The sequence below is a fragment of the Vigna radiata genome, chromosome 8 (assembly GCF_000741045.1).
Source record: "Vigna radiata var. radiata cultivar VC1973A chromosome 8, Vradiata_ver6, whole genome shotgun sequence".
In the NCBI taxonomy this organism is placed as follows: domain Eukaryota; kingdom Viridiplantae; phylum Streptophyta; class Magnoliopsida; order Fabales; family Fabaceae; genus Vigna; species Vigna radiata.
The window spans coordinates 38,581,402-38,594,667 of record NC_028358.1 but is presented as its reverse complement, the minus strand read 5'-3'; the positions used below and the strand labels follow the sequence as shown (position 1 = coordinate 38,594,667).

Sequence of the window (13,266 nt, the reverse complement as noted above, 5' to 3'; positions counted from 1 at the left end):
AAGATATGAGTTAAAAGAAAGATAATTTATTTTTCTCTCATTTCTTGTTGTAACAATCTAAAGCACCATACCCTCAGTTGTGAATTTTTGATGATAAAACACACACCATCATTTCCCCCGTGTACTTAACATATTTACACATGGATACATTAATTAAGTTTATTTAAATGTCTATAAATAATATATTATACATGAATTACAAAATCTTAAATATATTTTTTAAATAATGAATGGTTGTATATGATATTTTATAATTATTTAATAAAATAGATTTATTAATTTGAGCATTTTAATTACATTCATATTAATTTGCACCCAGACTTATTTTCATAATTCTGATAGTCATGGGTTTTATTCAACACCAATCCATAAAGGACAGATATAAAAATACAAAAATATTCATAAGCAAAAATAAGAATGAAAAAAAGATTAGAATTAAAAAGGTTAAAGAGTGTAATCATGGTATCTACTTATATTTTTTTTTTACCTGTGAACAATGCTAGTGTGATTTTTATTTTTTGCAAAAGATGAGTTAGTAATAATGTGAATACATTCATCAAGTAGATGAATTAGACCTTTTGGTGCAGTGATGTAGCAGGACAACATTTTTTATGGTAAATTGTGTGCTCTCAATCAACAACACGACTTCACACTAATGATTATTATTATTATAAAAAATATAAGCTAAGCATGATTAAATTTGCATGTTCTGTGATTATCTTAATAATGTAATTTAACATTTTGGGTTTACAACATTGTCTTCATCATAGAAAGAAAAAACACTAAATTTTGCACAGATATATATTCATTTCTTTTTCATATTTTTTAAACTCAATGAATTTCTATAATTAGTACAAATTTATGTTACAAGGATTGAATCAAATTTTAATAGAAAAATTGATGGACTAGAATCCAGATTTATGTGAACTATAAAATGGGTTAGAAGTAAATTTTGTTTTACAATTTTTTAAGAAAATATTATTTTAATTATTTCAAATAATAAAATATGTTTTATTTTCTTTAAATTTTTGTTATTTTTTAAATAATATTATCATGTATTATTCAACCTTTTAAATTAATTATTAATGCAATATTTAATTTGTATGTGTAGTTTGAATTTCAAATTCTTATAAATAGATTTTATTAAATTATGATATTATATTTTTTAATTATATTTTTCATATAATTTAATTATTAATAATATTGTACTAATATCACCTCAACCTCTTATTATTTTCGTGTCTTATCTAATTCAAATATAAAGTTGAATTTAAAATATAATTTCCAATGCATAGTAAAAAAAAAAACTTATTAAATTTTATAATAATCATTGTACAAATTATCTAAATAAAATTGGTAAGAGCATTAAAGTACAAATTCAGTAATAATATGTAAAAACTGAACTACAAAACAATTTATCCTATTTGAGACAATCTTTCATACATATGGAAAAGGTGGGCATTTAAATAAAAAATTAAATTTATATTAAAAGTTAAATTCATTAAAAATAACAAAGTGTCCAAAATTCATTGACACATAAAGAATGGAATAAGTTAAATGGCAAATTTTGGTTGGTTGGGGTCCCTCATCACTCACAACTTATTGAAATTTGTTTCCATACTTCACATTCTTCCATTTCATCTAACACAACATATTGTTCCCTTCACCCCAAATGTAATTCAAATGCATTTCATATATATATATATATATATATATATATATATATATATATATATATATATATATATATATATAATCTCTAAAATTTTATGTGTACAATTTTGTACTATTTACATATTTTCAAAATTCATATGTAACTTTTACTTTTTATTTTAATTATTTGTCGAAATAAATAAAACCTTGTTTTGTTCTTTAAGTAATACGCAATTAGAAGTTACAAATGAGGATCAAAATGGATTAAATATTTAAAAAAAAAAATTTAAGGTACAAATATTGTATTTATTGTGTTAAAGAGGAAATGAAAATTTGAAGTAATTATTTATAGAAACCTAAAGTACCACGGTGTGTGGTACCTACCATATCATATCATATAATTTCATGTATTATACACAAGCATGCCTTTGACTAAGCTACCTATTTTAATGTTTTGTATTTATGTGTAAGAGTGGTCAAATGTGTTATCATCATTCAGTGAAAGAAACACTATTACAAGCTTTATAGCTGCTGCAATAAGATCAAATGGTTTAAAGAGATTCCACTCAACTTTCCCTATTGCTTTTATACACTGTTTAAATTAAACAGATTAGTAGTTGTTTAATTTTAGCTCAACAATTAATTCATTTTTAAAACACTTTTCCTAATGTTAGAAAACTAACACTTTCAAGAATAATTTATTTAAATTGATTCACAAAATTAACATTAATTAATTTAAATGATATTAACCCACCTTATAATTTTTTAAGGATTTAATCACAACAATATTTTGAATTTGAATTTACTCTTACACTATTGTTTGGTATTATTCAACATCTGTAATCTAAAGTGAAATTGTACTTCCGAACATCCTTCACTATAATCATCATCACTAATATGCAGTAGATAAATTGTCCATTACACATTAATTAAACATATCATTATAATGTTTGTGACATTTATATTTAATAATATAATAATAGTGTTATCAGGATATTTTTAAATATAGCATCATTTAAAAATTGAATGGCAATATAAAGAATTACAATAAAATATATATAAATTAAAACAATATACATAATAAGGTGGGCCCTTAATAAATATAAAATAGAGAAGGTTTGAGTTACTTCTTTTATTCAATCAATACCTAATTTTTTCTATTCCAAGTTTGATTATTCTTCTCCCTAGCTTAACAAATCATATCTAATAATCTAACTTTGCATCTACCACAAATTAAGCATCTTATTTACCTAAAACAACATGCCAAACAATTTCAAACATAGAGTAACGAATCTATGAGGTTTTTCATCATTGCTTTCTCATGATTCTCTGCATGCACCTGCATGCTCCAATGGCGAATGACAAATGGCAACCATTGAAGCGATAGAAACAGTGATATTAACGGTACCAAAGACACGCCTAATACATACAATTGCATGCATTCTTGTTTTCTTCGGGTAAGAAAGACAAAATAAATAATAATTCATAGCAGCAGTAATTCACATGACATTTTTGTTTTATTCAAAGATAAAAACTGAGTCATGACTACAAGCTTTATTAATTTCATTTATTTGAGTTAATTAAGATTTATTGCACTATTAAATATTAATATACAATGAGTTAAAATAATCATCCATTGATCTCATTAAAATTACTTGCTCATGCATTTATTAGTCATCAAATATCTGTTCCACACAGTAAAGTTTCCTGGTATAACCCGTTTATTTACTATTTTAAATTTATGGTTGATATTTAATACTTCATTTAAAATTAAAGAATTAAAATATTTATTTTAACTATCTTCAGAACTGTATCAGAAACTTTTAAGATGAAAACAACAAAAGATGCTGCTTGAACCATTCCTAGTGGTAGGGTTAATCACAGGCACGTTCAAGGGCAGGAATCCATCTTAATGACTGCAAAACCATGTCAGGTTGAAAACAAACAATTCTATCTTCATCAAATTAGTTAAAGTTAGGATAAATATTATATTGACCAAAAACAAAGTTAATTTATAATATACACATATAAACTTTGTTCTATAAATTAATTTTATGAAGTTAACTTTAAAATTCATCTCATAATATCATAATCATAAATAAAAAGTTTATTTTAATAATATTTATTATTTCACTCATTATAAAACACCTACTCTTGTTTAAGATATATACATTTTAATGTAAAAATATATTAAAAGCTTATAAAAATAAAATAAATTTATAATATATATGTTAGACTATTGCTTGTTTTTGTAAAATTAAATTACACACAGAAGTTACTTTTTAATAACATAAAAATATCTATTATTAAGTTAAAGAGAATTAGTTCTAAGTGTCTTCAAAATACACATGCATTAAAAAAAGTAACTTACTTTATAAAAAATAAAATTGCATTTAAGTGAGAGTTTATTAAAGTAAGGTAAAATCAAAAGGAAAATGAAGAGAGCATCTTAGAATAAAAAAATAAAAGAAAATGGTGATGTGGCAGGCCCTCAAAACAAAAGTAATGTTGGGCCCAGAAAACTCACTCGCATTTTGACCAAAAAACGGGGTTTTGCCCCTCCATGTTAGAGTCACGTCACTTTCCACGATCTCGCGCGAGAGCGTTTTTGACTGCGTTAGGGCAGCGGGTAGCACCGTTCGGGCAGCTTCATTTTTCTTTTTCTATCCATCTATTTTACACTCTCACTCCACGCCTCACTCAAAAAAGATAACAATCTTACACTCTCACCAGCTGACAGAGATAGAGAGAGAAAGAGAAACAGTATCTGTGTTTTCCTTTCCAAGATAACTAGAGCGAAAGTGAAAAAAAAAAGTTTTTTTATTTTTTCATATACTTGAAGAGAAGGGAAAATGTTTTGATTCTTTTAACTTTTGAGAGCTTGTTTTGTGTTTCTGGGTTTGAATCTCTGGAGTTGTCGAAAATTGGCGTATTTTGGTGAGATCGGGGTGTGGGTTTAGTGTGACTGGTGGTAATGGCGGAGATTTGAGAGTTAGGGTTTGAGTTCATTTGAGTTTGTATTTATAGTGGTGGTGGCGGAAGAGTACTGGGGTGTTTTTGTGATGGTGTATTGGTGTGGGAGGTCTTGTTTGGATCTGAAGTTATTGAGTACATAGGTTGATGGAGAGAAAGTTGATGGATTTGAGTTTCATTTGTTGGATATTGTTGATTCATCCACTATGCCTGATTTCTGCTAACATGGAAGGTTTGTAATGCTTGCATGGAGTCAAATTATTCTTTGTTTGGTGATTTATTTATGTCTTGTTAAACAAAACCCGAAAGAGGGAGCTGTTTTAAACCTTCTTTGGACTTTTGGTTCTTGCTTCCTTGATTTTATTTAGTTTGGTAAAGAAGATTCCTTTCTTTTTTTTTTTTTTTTTGTTTCCTTCTTGGATATGAAGGGGTTTATGTATTCATAAAGGAGACTCATGTTGTTTTGGCACTGCTCTCTTTGGGTGTTTAATCCATCTTCATTCCCTTAGCTAAGTGACCCTATGGAATCTTTTTTTGTCACTGTTTATTTTTGGTATAACAAGTCTTCAAAGATTTTTCTCCTCTTAATTGATGAGTACCATTTTACGACAATGCCTTCTTGCTGGCCACCTCTTCGCAATTCAAATTAAGTACTGAATTATTACTTGTATGCGTAGTAACAGTGTCTATCATGGAATGTGCCCGACCTTTATGATTACTTTCACCTGTCTGGTCAATAAAGTCTTAGTTATAATCTACTAGACCGTTTAGAATATATTCTGTGTTGTGTTCTACCACATGTCAGTGTGTGCTGTCTTGTTACATTAACTCCCGAACTCCTTAATGTTTTTCAATAGTGTTTTTTGTGCTTTAAAGTGTTTTGCTCCAATCACTAAGATATGTTTTTGGGTGATTTTTTGGGCGCTCATGTGCCTGTCGTGTTGTATTGATCGGTGAATTTCTGTATTTTATAATCCTGTTTTTGTGCTTGAAATGTATTACTAAATTTATGTGATATATTCTTGAAGTGTATTTTTGTGCATACTCGAGTGCCAGTCAGGTTGTATTAACTAGTGAATTTCTCTGTATTTTTCAATCCTGATTTTGTGCTTGAAGTGCATTGCTCCAACTCGAACCTATATGCTATCTCACTGAAGTGTATCTATTTGTGCGTGTGCTTGTTCCTGTTCCTGTCGTGTTGCAATTAACTAGGTAAATTTTTCTTTAATTTTGGGGCTTGAAACGCCTACTGCTCCAATCTGTCTACATGCTATCTTATTGCAATGTAATTCCTACGCGCATGTGTGTGCCTGTCCCGTTGTTTGTATTTTTCAATCCGGATTTTTGTGTTTGAAGTGTATTTCTCCAACCTATATGGCATGTTCTTGAAGTGTAATTTTTTGTTTACAGGAGATTGTCGTGTTGCATTAATTTGTGCATTAATTTGTGCTTGAAGCGTGTTTAATCCTGTTATTTTTGTGTGCGTGTCGTGTATTAGTTCAAACGTTGTGGTATAATATTTTTCTTTTGTGCAAATTTCTAACTACTTTATCATGCAACTTTATTACTGGAAGAAATCATCTGTATGGATTTGACACATGCTTATTTTGAACTTTAAAGTACCTGATTGCATGTGCTCCTGCTTTGAAACAGGAGATGCTTTGCATAGTCTGAGGACTAATTTACAGGACCCTAACAATGTTTTGCAAAGTTGGGATCCTACACTCGTGAATCCATGTACATGGTTTCATGTAACATGCAACAATGATAATAGTGTTATCAGAGTGTAAGTTGCTTGTTCCTTGATATCTGTCACATATATGTTAATTTTGCCTGCATAGTTTCTGTTAACTTAGGACGACTTCTCTAATGGTTGCTTTTGATCTTTACTTTGTTATGATGTCAGTGATCTGGGGAATGCTGCTTTATCCGGTCAACTTGTTCCGCAGCTTGGTCAGCTCAAGAATTTGCAGTATTTGTATGTTATCACTTGATTTGATGTTCCAATGTTATTTTCTTTTGTAATTAATTTTGTATGGGCTTTGTTAGTGAAACGACAACTTTTACTTAACTTTCCTTGTTTAATTTGGACTATAAATTAATGTGATTCTCAAGTTGGTTCATGATGTAATGGGGTACTGGTTATTGAATCTTCAATATCCAGCTGGATGATCATGTTGTGTGTTGGCAATAATATGTGGTTTCTGTTCCTTTTATTCTGGTTTTTATAATTCTTTTAGTCTGCTAGACTAGGTAATGATGCTTATCTGTGTGGTGCTCCATCCTCACTTAAAATTATCTGTCTTGTTGTTTCAATGGAGTGATTATTCATATGAATATTACTTCGCGGGAACATGGTGTTCTAATGTTTAAGTTTGCTATGCAAGTCAACCTAATGGATAGATTTTTATCGGTGTTAGGGAAACATGAGAAAACAGGAACTTGTTTTACTTTAACTCTATCCTTTACTTATACAGAAGATGGGATGCTCCTGAATCTAATTACTGAATTTCCACGAAATATTTTGTTTTTTCGACAGATGCTGATTTTACGAATATTGATTTAAGTATTTTTTTATCTTCGTAACTTTTTGATATAAGTTTTTTTTCATAATAGGGAACTTTACAGCAATAACATTACTGGCCCTATCCCAAGTGACCTGGGGAATCTTACTAACCTGGTGAGCTTGGATCTGTACCTAAACCGTTTCACTGGCCCAATCCCAGATTCATTGGGCAAGTTGTCAAAATTGCGTTTCCTGTGAGTATAGATTCTGAATTTTTTATCATGTAAATAGCTGTTTTTTTTTTTTTTTTCTGGTGAAGGGTAAAAGATTGATCTGGTGTTTGCAATGTTGTGGATCTTAATATCCGTATGGTTCTTAATTCTTTTCTCCTGTTATGTCTAAGGATAGTCGGCTTAACAACAACAGCTTGTCAGGTCCTATACCCATGTCGCTGACTAATATTACGGCTCTCCAAGTTCTGTAAGTGCCACTAGTATGCCATGTATTTCTCTCTTTATTATTTCTATGTGGTGCTAATGTTTTCCCCTCAATTTGTGTCACGTGTAGGGATTTGTCTAATAATCATCTTTCAGGAGTGGTTCCCGACAATGGCTCCTTCTCATTATTCACTCCTATCAGGTCTCGTACTGAAATTTGTGTTGTTGTCATATTGGTTCTAATTTGTAAGTTTTTTCTGAACGTGCTTCCTGTCTCAGTTTTGCAAATAACTTGGATCTATGTGGACCCGTTACTGGGCACCCCTGTCCTGGCTCTCCTCCATTTTCTCCTCCTCCTCCTTTTGTTCCTCCACCTCCAATTTCCGCCCCAGGTAATCTTCCTTCTGTTGCAATTGATCTTTTAGTTGTAAAGGTGATTTTCCATGCTTATGGTGAGGGCTATTTCAATTTTTTTATTATAATAAAGGTGGCTTATATTTGCTGACCATCATAGAGACGCACCTGCGTAGATGAATATTTTTAGTGGGACTGAATTTGTTTTTTTCACTTGTGGTGTTGAAGATCTCTTCCAGTTCTCTGTGGAAAAGATTCTAGCATTTTATGTTAACATGTGGACTTTTGAAGATTAAATTCTTTATTTGTAATATCTTCAAGATTTGGTTGTATTGCTGCTCCTACGCGGTTTATATTTGTATACTAATGTTTATGTTAAACATAAAGATAGAAGAAACAGTGATGATCCAACCTTCCTCTATATGTAATTCCAGGAGGTAATAGTGCCACTGGAGCAATAGCTGGAGGAGTTGCTGCTGGTGCTGCTCTATTGTTTGCTGCTCCTGCAATTGCATTTGCCTGGTGGCGTAGAAGGAAACCGCAAGAGTTTTTCTTTGATGTGCCTGGTGAGCCATACTTGAACAGTGAGTGGAACAGTTTCTGAACTTGTTTAAAGAATATAATTTGACTTGATTGCGTATGTTTGCAGCTGAAGAGGATCCTGAAGTTCATCTAGGACAACTTAAAAGGTTCTCTTTACGAGAACTGCAAGTTGCAACAGATACTTTCAGCAATAAGAACATTCTCGGGAGGGGAGGATTTGGTAAGGTGTACAAAGGACGGTTGGCAGATGGTTCATTGGTGGCTGTGAAACGGTTGAAAGAGGAACGCACACCTGGTGGGGAACTTCAGTTTCAGACTGAAGTAGAGATGATTAGCATGGCTGTGCATAGAAATCTCCTTCGACTACGTGGGTTTTGTATGACACCAACAGAAAGGCTACTTGTTTATCCCTACATGGCTAACGGAAGTGTTGCCTCATGCTTAAGAGGTAGATCTTCTGTTTCATTTTTTTTACCTGTTGTTCAAGTCCTTGATTCTCTTATTTCCTTCATTCCATTCTTTCCCACTCTCCCCCTCCCCATCTTGCATGGAACAGGTTCTTATTGTCGTATTTACCATTTTCCCCATAGTTCTGCTTTAGCATAAGCTTATCAAAGTAGTACAGTTGTTGGGTGGTCAAGCTGTGGCATGTTCTATTGGGAATGGTGAAAAAATGGAACAAGTTATGCACTTTTTCTCCGATAATTTGGTCAAAAGTATACATTTATTCCCTGTGGTTTAAAAAGGAACATGTAGCTGTAAAAGCCCGAGGGCTTCCTCAAGTCTAAAATCTTAACTGGTCTTAGCTCTTCTCTTAACTTGTTAATGTCATCTACCCATTTAGAGTCTGGGATTTTGGCCATATTTAATTTATATATTTTAACTAGTGTTAGTTGCCATTAACTTCATTATTAAATTTATTATCCTTCAGCTTGGAATTCTATCATTTTAATAGGTCATTTATTGGGAAACTTTATTCCTTAATTCCCATGCTCAAAGCAAAAAGAGATTATAGAGTAAAGATATAAAAAAATCTATGCTGTTTTATGGAAATTTTATTTTTTTAGCTTGATTGCCAAACTGGAAGAAATCCCAAGGTGTGCATAGTAGCACGCATTCTATGCTTAAAGTAAATATCCTTGGCTCACCTTGTATTTTTAATCATTCAATTATTCTTTATTTTAGAGCGTCCTCCACATCAAGAACCCCTGGATTGGCCAACTAGGAAAAGAATAGCTTTGGGATCTGCAAGGGGTCTTTCATATTTGCATGATCACTGTGATCCAAAGATTATTCATCGCGATGTGAAAGCTGCAAACATATTGCTGGATGAAGAGTTTGAGGCTGTTGTTGGGGACTTTGGATTGGCCAAACTCATGGATTACAAGGACACCCATGTGACAACTGCTGTAAGGGGCACAATTGGGCACATAGCTCCTGAGTACCTATCCACTGGTAAATCTTCAGAGAAAACCGATGTTTTTGGTTATGGTATCATGCTTCTGGAGCTGATCACTGGACAGAGAGCTTTTGACCTTGCTCGGCTTGCAAATGACGACGATGTTATGCTGCTTGATTGGGTATGTTTAGCGTGAAAGTATATGTTGTGTTTCTGTTACTCTTTATCATGCAGTTAATTTCATGCAATTCATGAATAGCCGGAGTACCAGTTCTTGTTATATTTATTGTTAGGAAGAATGATTGTGTCTATCTATGATGTGCATAAGATGAGTGTATTGCATATGATATATATCTGACATGCAAATATGGTTAAAACTTATAAAACAATAAATATATAATACTGCAAATCCAAACTAAGACCGCTATTCTTCTTCCAAGCACGATTCAGAATATAAACATTTCTTTATTCAGTAAAGTATGCATCTCAGCAAGGCCAAGGCCAGAATCACAAGTATTCAATTATATTTTGATTTCTGTTGTTGCTTGTTTGAGTAGTTGAGAATTATCTGCTGATGTATTTTCCAAAACAAGCTTTCTCCCTTGTTTAAAGTTCCCTTTTCTGTATTGTAATGTATGTAAATCTAATACAGCTGAATATTTTCACAGGTAAAAGGACTCCTGAAGGAGAAAAAGCTTGAAATGTTGGTTGATCCTGATCTACAAAACAATTACATAGAAGCTGAGGTAGAACAATTAATCCAGGTTGCACTGCTCTGCACGCAAGGTTCCCCTATGGACCGACCAAAGATGTCAGAAGTGGTGAGAATGCTTGAAGGTGATGGCTTGGCAGAGAGATGGGATGAGTGGCAAAAGGTGGAAGTTCTCCGGCAAGAGGTGGAGCTGGCCCCTCATTCCAATTCTGACTGGATTGTGGACTCGACTGAAAATCTGCATGCAGTTGAGTTATCTGGTCCAAGGTGACCTGGGCACAGTAGTAAATTAAGAAGAAAAAAAAAGAAAAGAAAAGAATGGATTTATTTATGACTTGTTTTTTAGCTATAAAAGTTTTCTTTCCATTTTCCTTTTTTGGTTCCTTCAAGTGCCATATCCTCTTGATTAATCTCTTGTAAGTCCGCTGCATTATATTCATTTACATTTGTGCATAGGGGTCGCTTTGTCAAGTTGCAATTTGTATCATCTGCTGCATTTGATGAAGTGATTTTTACTTAGATGAAACAATGGCCTTTAATCTTTTTGTACACCCTTCTTTCATATTCCTTCAATCTATAGTTTATATATCCTATCTCATCTCATCCATGTTTTGCATGATTGTACTAGTAGCCCTAAAGGCCCCGGGAGTTGCATTTTATTCAGATCGTTCTTGCTGAAAGCCTATGTAAAATGTGGATTTGGTTGAAGTTTTTCACCAAACTATGGAAATAGTAACATTGACATAAATTTGAAGCCATGATTTTTGGAAGTGGACTGTAATTCACAGGAATTTTTCTTGTAAGATGAGATGAGATTTTTATGTTTTTAAAGAACCTCATTGAAAAACTGTTTCTCATCAGGTCGACTTTTTAGCACTCTATGTTTTGGGAATGATTTTTAACTAATTCTTTTTCTAAAATATTTTCATTGGCTTTTTCTACAAAATTATTTTCATGGAAAAATAGAAATATGTTTTTCCCAAATTAAAATGAAAATTTTAGTGAAAAGGTGACCATGTGAGCTTTGTTAAACAGCTTAATGTGGTAATAATTTCAAAATTTTAGTAGATTTCAAAGGGAATTTAAATGAATAAATTTTATTGGCCAAACATACTTTATATTATAAGTTTAGTCAATTTAATTAAATATGTTTCATAAATAATTTAATCTAAATAATTGACACACCATATCAAAGTAACAGAAATAAAGGTACATGTTTTTTTTATTGCAATAGCTTATTTTCTTGATTTTTTTCCCTAAATTTCCAAAGTCTTAATTTATCTAAAATATTGAATTTCCCAAAACATTCATGTTAAACTATTGTCATAAGATAAAACAAAAACAGTAATGAATTAGAGTTTAATTTATGTTTTCTTTTTCAAATATTACACTTTCTTCTTATTCCATTTTTTTTAAATCCACTATTAGATTATTTTTTTATCCAAATCATATTTACAATTTTTTTATCAATATAAAATTATTTAATATCTTAATCATCATAATGTATCTTTTTCAAAATGTAATATAAATTCTTTGTTTTTGTTTAATATTAAACTGCAACAATATATAATTACAATTTAACGGTCGAATACATATAAACACGAGAATTTATTTGTCACTTTTCAGAAACAAAAATAATTTCGAGTCACTTAAAAATCTATTTCATACCTAGCAAGAGAATAAAAGAAAAAAAAATGATATAAAAAAAAAAGAAAAAGAGGAATATAAAACACTAATGCATGTTAAATCAGTGTTTAAAAGATAAGGTATATAAAAAACCTCATTTCTTAATCAATCATGAATATTATGCTGTGATTTTTTTCTAATAAAAAATGGTGTGATATTTATAGGTGCATGTATGACATGCAAAAGTCAATGAAGAACACGCATAAAGACGACAACATATATGTCTACACCGTGTGAGATCCAATCGTGTCCATTCAACATGCACGTGTGTTAAGATTAATAATTACGTAGAAGAGACACCACATGGATGACTATAATGAAGTTGAATGCAAAGACAAAAATCAGAAAACTGGATTCAGTTTCCTTCAAAACTCCTACTCATACTTTATTCTAATCGAATGGCTAAGTACAACCCTTAACTTTGCATTCAAATAATAAAATTAAACATCACAAATTTAAGATTTTGAGGTGAGAAAATGTTTATCCAAATTCTTCACGACAGTAAAGCAGGATCCTAACATAAAAAGCAGAATCAAATGTCAAAGGAAACTTACTCAGAGGAAAAACTTAGCATGAAGAACAGTGAGAAACTAATGTTGTTGTTGTATTGAGAAGGTGTTTCATGTTGGTATCCTTGAATCTAATAGCTGCCCAGCCATTTTTAAGCACTCCTACTGCATTTAAAAGTTGAGGTCAATGGAATTATAGGTACACAAATGTAGGCACTTATCAATGACTTGGTGCAATTTACTAGAGAAAGTAAACTTACCTTATAAAGTACTTTTGTGTTAGAGTGATAATGATTTGTGACATGTAAATACCAAACCAAATAGATTAAAGCCACAACAACAAAGTTTGTGAAACCAAATATTGATTCATACCTGATTTTGAGGAGGGTGAGACAGACCACCAGTTTGACTATTTAAATTGGTAGCATCTTCCAATCTTTTGAAATTCTGTGTACACCTTCTTGACATGTTTCTTCCACCATAATGCTTCACAA

The 13,266-nt window shown here is 31.4% G+C and overlaps 1 protein-coding gene across 1 annotated transcript; it reads left to right on the top strand.

Moving 5' to 3' along the window:
- The first annotated feature begins 4,334 nt into the window (after positions 1-4,334).
- On the top strand, positions 4,335-11,173 carry LOC106771909 (somatic embryogenesis receptor kinase 2). The gene is made up of 11 exons (XM_014657954.2): positions 4,335-4,858; positions 6,280-6,412; positions 6,533-6,604; positions 7,243-7,386; positions 7,541-7,612; positions 7,700-7,771; positions 7,849-7,961; positions 8,358-8,489; positions 8,573-8,914; positions 9,652-10,046; positions 10,534-11,173. Exons 1-11 carry the CDS (start codon positions 4,774-4,776, stop codon positions 10,846-10,848), a joined length of 1,875 nt encoding a protein of 624 aa, XP_014513440.1. The 5' UTR covers positions 4,335-4,773; the 3' UTR covers positions 10,849-11,173.
- Positions 11,174-13,266: the final 2,093 nt, after the last annotated feature.

What these genes read in the sequence shown, in the direction of transcription:
- LOC106771909 (XM_014657954.2), top strand. Translation starts at nt 4,774, where the DNA reads ATGGAGAGAAAGTTGATGGATTTGAGTTTCATTTGTTGGATATTGTTG. An exon ending in ACCTCCAATTTCCGCCCCAG is followed by an intron (nt 7,962 to 8,357) that starts GTAATCTTCCTT and finishes ATGTAATTCCAG; the next exon opens with GAGGTAATAGTGCCACTGGA. An exon ending in TGTTGCCTCATGCTTAAGAG is followed by an intron (nt 8,915 to 9,651) that starts GTAGATCTTCTG and finishes TCTTTATTTTAG; the next exon opens with AGCGTCCTCCACATCAAGAA.